The 6,424-nt window shown below is 37.2% G+C and overlaps 1 protein-coding gene across 1 annotated transcript; it reads left to right on the top strand.

The window, feature by feature from the left end:
• Positions 1-2,269: 2,269 nt before the first annotated feature.
• On the top strand, positions 2,270-6,045 carry LOC108796465 (bone morphogenetic protein 2-like). Its single transcript, XM_018567953.1, has 5 exons — positions 2,270-2,576; positions 2,819-2,961; positions 3,671-3,793; positions 4,060-4,252; positions 5,599-6,045. Exons 1-5 carry the CDS (start codon positions 2,270-2,272, stop codon positions 6,003-6,005), a joined length of 1,173 nt encoding a protein of 390 aa, XP_018423455.1. The 3' UTR covers positions 6,006-6,045.
• Positions 6,046-6,424: the final 379 nt, after the last annotated feature.

Below are 6,424 nucleotides of genomic sequence, written 5' to 3'. Positions count from 1 at the left end.
GATCCGCACTCCATAGGCTCCTCTGCATCCTATGGATGGGGACTCTGTAGGGGACACTGCATCGGGGTATAACAGCAAAAAGTTTTCCTGGCACACTCACAAGCTAGCATGTAAAAAAACTTGTCTCACCACTAAGGTTAAAAAGAGAGGTTTGGATACACGTCTTCTGCAGAAAATGTGAAAGGGCACCTCTTATAGTGCGGTCCTAACTCTAAACTATGAGAGTCTCCATCTTGGAGCACATGGGGCAGAAGATAAAATTGGGTGCAGGGTTGTCAGAAGGAAGCCCAACCTCCCTTAAAGGCACAGGAACACACAAGGGATCCCGCACATCCCAATGGCAGCTGAGACTCCCCATGCATCACTGCACCAAATCAGTCAAGCAAAACAAATGACAAACGCACTCATCAATGATGAGTGCGTTTGTCATTTGTTTTGCTTACACCACCAACGCTGTATATTCCCAATTTTTCGTGGGACAAAGGTTTTAATTACCCTAGGATTTAAATGGGTTAAGGATTAATCTGACTACATATATATACATGTGCACTTTCTATTATCTGCAATAAGAAACGGGATCACACATTACAGTTGCCTATGGGTATTAGACAATTATATATTGGGAAATGAAACGCTCACTACAATTCGTGGGCATATTTATAAAGCAATTAATATGATATTCACCAAACACTGCAGTTAAATCTTCTGTTTGCATGTGTCTTTTAAATGACAGTGAATGATTCAACACCAGTGACAGTTTGATAAAAAGTCTCTTTAACTGTTTAATAAATGTCCTTTTGGCATCTGAAAGCTCCTTTTTTTCCAACGGTGCTTTTTACAGTGTAGGGAAATTCTTTATGATCCCGTATGTGCATGTGACATTTGTAGAAAGACACTTGAAATTCTCTATATCTTTCTAAATAACAGATTTCCAAATATCAACAACCAGAGCTGCATAATAACTTAAAAAGGAAGTCTCCTCCCACTGTTATTTCTAGTTCCATAGTGTACCATCCTATACCAGATGCAGCATAAAATGTGGTCTTCATAGTCACATGAATGGACCAAGTGTCATTTCTTTGTTTGCGTACTAGCTTAACCAATCCAAAAGGGATAAATAACTTTAAATATAATTTCTGTAATGTAGGTATGAATCTGTTCTATGTTTTATTTGACTGTCTGTAAAGAAGAAAAGTTAAATACACATAATGAATGTAGATTAGAAAACAATGGAAAATTTGAGCATGAGACAAGATTGAATGACTGTAGTCATTCTGCTCAGTGTCTCATTAGATTCTTTTTAAAACTTTGATCCAGTCAATGAAAATGCACAGTTCAATCAACATCCACATAACATTACACAATAAGAACAGCAAGGGGCAGAAATCATCAAAATGTGGTAGTTTATTTGATTCTTTTTTTATTCATCTACATTACAATGTCAGTAAAATAAACATCCAGCAAAAATAAGGTTACATTCACTATCACAGCAGACTGCCTAATAGACACAAAATATTTTATGTTCATTTGCAAGTGAATTTAAAAATATATTTTACATAAAATCAGATTAAATATCAGATTAGAGAATCCATAGGCTACATATTACACATCTTAACAAGTACGGTTTGGGCCTAAAAGCATCAGAAATCCATTGTCTTTACACATCTTTATAAACTTAACAGATTGCTGTATGTAATTTAAAGGATGTTTTACTGTAACTAATTTGTAGTATATCTACCTTACTTAGGTGTGCCTGCTATTTGTTTAACAGGGTTTAAATGCATGCAAGTCAGTGTCCTCCTGTTTTCCTCATTAATAAATGCATTACAAGGAAGTTAGTCTCCCACTGTGAGCAAATGTTTCTCATTCAACCATACACAATAGAATCATTTCACATTTAGTCCAGAAAAATGATAAACAAATCAATCCTCTCCAGGTGTTTAAATCTTTGCTTGTTCTACCTATACAAGATTCCCTGATTTTCCTTTAAAATAAGTAATGCACACAGGATAACAGCTTCCAATTTCACATAAACTGTGTACTGTAGGATAATTGCTAACAGTGCATTGCTGCTCTTGCTTCACACCTTGTTAGCACTGCAATTAGCTTTCTTTACATTTACTGATTGCCGTTTTGCATATTTGCCTTAATTCTATCTTGTTTTAAAGCTTATGGGCAGCTGTCTTCTAGAATTGTTATAAATTGTGTCAGCAGGCTTACAGACGATCATTTCACCACAAGTTTTTTGACAAGGCTACAACCTGACGAGATGGTACACACAACAATGTTGGATTTGGCTTTATTTGTTATTTTTGTGCATGGATGCACTTCACGTCCTACTGAAAACTTAGGAGACATTGCTTCCCCAGCAGAGAATCCAAGCCAAATAAGATCTGAGGCACTCAGAAGGTTGTTGAAAGTTTTTGGAATTGATGACCCCCCACATTATCTACATCATGTTAAGCAACCACCTCAATACATGATTGATCTTTATAATACCATTGCTGATGCGGACGGTGTTACTAAGGATCCCGATCTTCTAGAGGGAAACACAGTTAGAAGTTTCTTTGACAAAGGTAAGACTTGTGGTTGCTGTACCTACTAAATTATTTTCCTTTTTTGCTTCTTTTTCTTAGTTATTAGTTAGTGTAGTTTTGGGTAACTGAAAATTGTTGCTATGCTTTGTTTATCCAAATAATTTGCACTTAAGAAAAAAGGCATTGAATAAAAGCAGAGTCATAACTCAGTTAACCACATAAACTGTATTAATATACACTCCAATAGAATGCTGTTACTAAATCAAAATATCTCATCTCAGTTCACAGTGACCAGTTGCATTTTCTGTTCAACCTTTCGACTGTGACTAAAAATGAGAAAATTTTAACGGCTGAACTACATCTCTTCAAACTTAAACCAAGGCCTACAGATTACTCACATTTCAAAAGGCATCATTTCTGCCAGGTGAGGCACAGCAAAGACGTGAGGTGGAAGCATTTTCTTTTTTTATAACTTTTTTTAACTTGTGGATACAAGGATAAGATCAGATTTTCTGGCTGTTGACGTTTCCACTAGGAGGATTTCTTCTTACTACATGTATGATCAACAACAAAGGAATTGAGTGGAAATCAAGACAGGACAAAATCTGTATTTTTTTGTTGTTCCTGTTTGTGTACCCATTGACATGATTTCCTTCTGTTGGGTAAACAGAAAATGAGAAAACCTCCTACAAACTGGAACGCAGTGTGCTATAAAAGCTGATAAATGTTATAATTCTTCCCTCTCTAGCCAAATCTAAACAAAATGTTTTGGCTTGTGTTCCTTAAAGTGTTTAAAAGGATTGCTATTTAGCCTAACAGTAGTTGTAAAGAGACCCCGTTTCTAAACTTTTAAAATTAAACTACTTACAGTCTATAAAACAAGATATACCATACCTTTCCAGCAGCTAACACAAATCTCTCTCTTGAAGAGCTGGGGTTTGTCAGATACCTGGTCCTCACTGCTTACTGTTCCTCCTGCCAGACACTATAGAGAGAAGATTTCACTCATTGCTTGCCAGAAAGGTAATATATCATTGTTTTATTCTAACAACAGGGTCACTTTTAGCTATTGTTACGCTCAGAGTTCCTCAATTTCTTATATGAAGTTAAATCAATTTTCTTTTACTTCATAGATAAATGTATATCTTGTTTTGGATAAGAATAAAATGCACTTGTCACAAGGAAGGAAACAGCTGTCATCAAAACTTGTCCCTATTCATTCCTCAGGATGGGAAGTATTTTCCATCACACAAGCTGTGAGTAGTACATGTTTTTTACAATTATGTGTGAAATGTTGTGTGTGTGTGTGTGTGTGTGTGTGTGTATGTATTCACCTTCTCAGTGTATAATGTTGTTTAGCAAGTTAACTATTTACTATGACAGGAGTTTATACTTGTAATAAATACACCCTTTTCTTTGCTACAGGCAGGCCATTGTTTAAAAAGCAGTTCTGCAAATAGGTTAGAAATAAATTCCTATGTTAGCAGCAACATAAAAATTGTGGCTATTTACCAATTTACAGGTTCACACTTGGAATGACGTAAGCAACAATCAGGGTATCCTTGTAACAGTGAGAAATCTGGGAGGAGGACAACCTGATGCTAATATTATCCGGTTTGCCTCAGGAAAGGACCACCATGAAAGTAAACAACCCATGCTTGTTCTTTTCACTGATGATGGAAGAAGAGGAGTTGTTTCATTTAGCAACCAACCAGGTAAATACATTATAATTATTCTGTTGCCTCCATTCATCTTTTTAAGTCTTTAAATATACTTCATGTAATTAATACCTGGCAGTTTTTCCCTGCAAGGTTATTATGATGTTATATCTTCAAGACATGATTAGTTGCATTACATTTACATAGGAAATACAGGTAATTAACTCCTTAGCAGTGACATACATAGTACTTCATTGGCAGTGGGCCCGTTTAAACAGACTCCCGGCAGCTAAAGCTGGCTGTCGGCTTTACAATAGAAGCGATTCTGGTGACTCAGCTGCCGCCAAATCGCTTCCATGTGACAGTAAAGTGCTTGCCCCAGACACCCCTGCCATGTTTCCCATGCTCCGATGACCCTCCAACGGGCCTGGGAACCGCATCTCAGGTGTCGGCAGGAAGCTGGGTAGGAGATCGGCGAAATCTGCGGATTGCATCACTTCCGGTCCCTGAGCTGTCTTTGCTTGGCTCCTAAAGCTGAGCAATAAGCTATTGAAGTGTGATGTGCACTTCAATAGCTTATTTAGAGTGGAAAGGTGACACTAAGGGTGTTTTGGACCCTCACTATCACCTTAAAGAGGACCTGTCACTGCCAATATACTATCACATGGGGGGCTTGTAAGCCCCCACATGTGATACCAAATAAAGAAAAAAAGATATTTAAATAAATGTAAAAACAAAATTACAAAATTTTAAGTCCCCGGCGAGAGAATGCGCATATTCAGTAAACACGCATCGGGTGCTCCTACATACGAAAACGTCGATCGCGCTACACATGTTGGGTATCGCCGCACACGCCAGAGTGAGAGCAATTCTAGGGCCAAAATGTATGCAAATCTCTAAACTGATGACCTTTACGTGCTTTTAGGGCGTCGTCTTTGGACTTTCTGGGGTACTGAATTTTGTCGCCATTTCACAGATGCACGCAATTTTTAACCTTGACATGTTGGGTATCTATGTACTAGTTGTAACCTCATCTTTTATATTTTCAAAAACAATGGGTGTTATATTGTGTTTTGGGGCATTAAATGTAACAAGTGCATTTTTCACTACATTTTTCGGTTTGCTAAAGAGTTGAGCTAATATTGTGCAACATAAAAATTTGCAACTGCCACCATTTTATTTTACAGGGTCTTGGCTGTTAGAAAACATAAAATGTTTGGGGGTTTTAAGTAATTTTCAGGCCTAAAATGTGGATATCGTGTGCAAAAAAACTAAAAGAAGGCCTTGGCAGGGTCCTTAAGGGGTTAAAGCATATAAGCAGACATTGTATTTTATGTGTCATTCATTAAGCAATTTAAATGTGTGGTTCTGGCAATAATATTCTTAAATCATCTTATATCTAGATAACAATCAATTGTCAATACCCAATGAACCTTATGCCTCAGCGCCAAATAGAACCAGGATGGCTAGAGCGTTACAGGATGATGGACATGCGCCCTGCCAGAGGCATCCGCTCTATGTAGATTTTGAGGAGATTGGGTGGTCTGGATGGATAATCTCTCCAAGAGGATACAACGCTTATCATTGTAAGGGATTGTGTCCATTTCCACTAGGAGAAAACATGCGGCCCACCAACCATGCAACAGTACAGTCTATAATTAATGCACTCAGACTAACACAAGGTGTTAACAGTCCATGCTGTGTTCCTGACAAACTTTTCTCTATTAACTTGCTTTACTTTGATGATGATGAAAACGTTGTTTTAAAACAGTATGATGATATGGTGGCTGGTAGCTGTGGATGCCACTGAAGAGTAAATATATAAATAACTGTACATTTGTAGCAATAACTGTGCAAATCAGCTTGCACATATCAGAATCCTAACCAAATCTGGCAGGTTTCTGGTTATTCTCAATATTTTTCTGATCATACAAATTAACCCATCTGCTCATTTTATTAACTATATTGTTAATATTTAGATAAAAAGAAATACACATTGTAATGCAAACTAGATTTTTTACCTTCTCATTTTCAGTGATATATCCAGAAGAGATAGATATCCATGCTAGCTGAATAGATAGCATCAGCTAAACATGCATTAGACATTAGAAAACTTTCCAAACACAGAGTAATTTAAAGCACTAGTGTGCAGATCTGACTTACACACACACACACACACACACACACACACACACACACACACACACACACACACACACATATATACAT

Source organism: Nanorana parkeri, unplaced genomic scaffold (genome assembly GCF_000935625.1).
Source record: "Nanorana parkeri isolate BGI_ZX_2015 unplaced genomic scaffold, ASM93562v1 scaffold1120, whole genome shotgun sequence".
NCBI lineage: Eukaryota > Metazoa > Chordata > Amphibia > Anura > Dicroglossidae > Nanorana > Nanorana parkeri.
The sequence above is the reverse complement of the archived record's forward strand: the minus strand, read 5'-3'. Positions and strand labels throughout refer to the sequence as shown.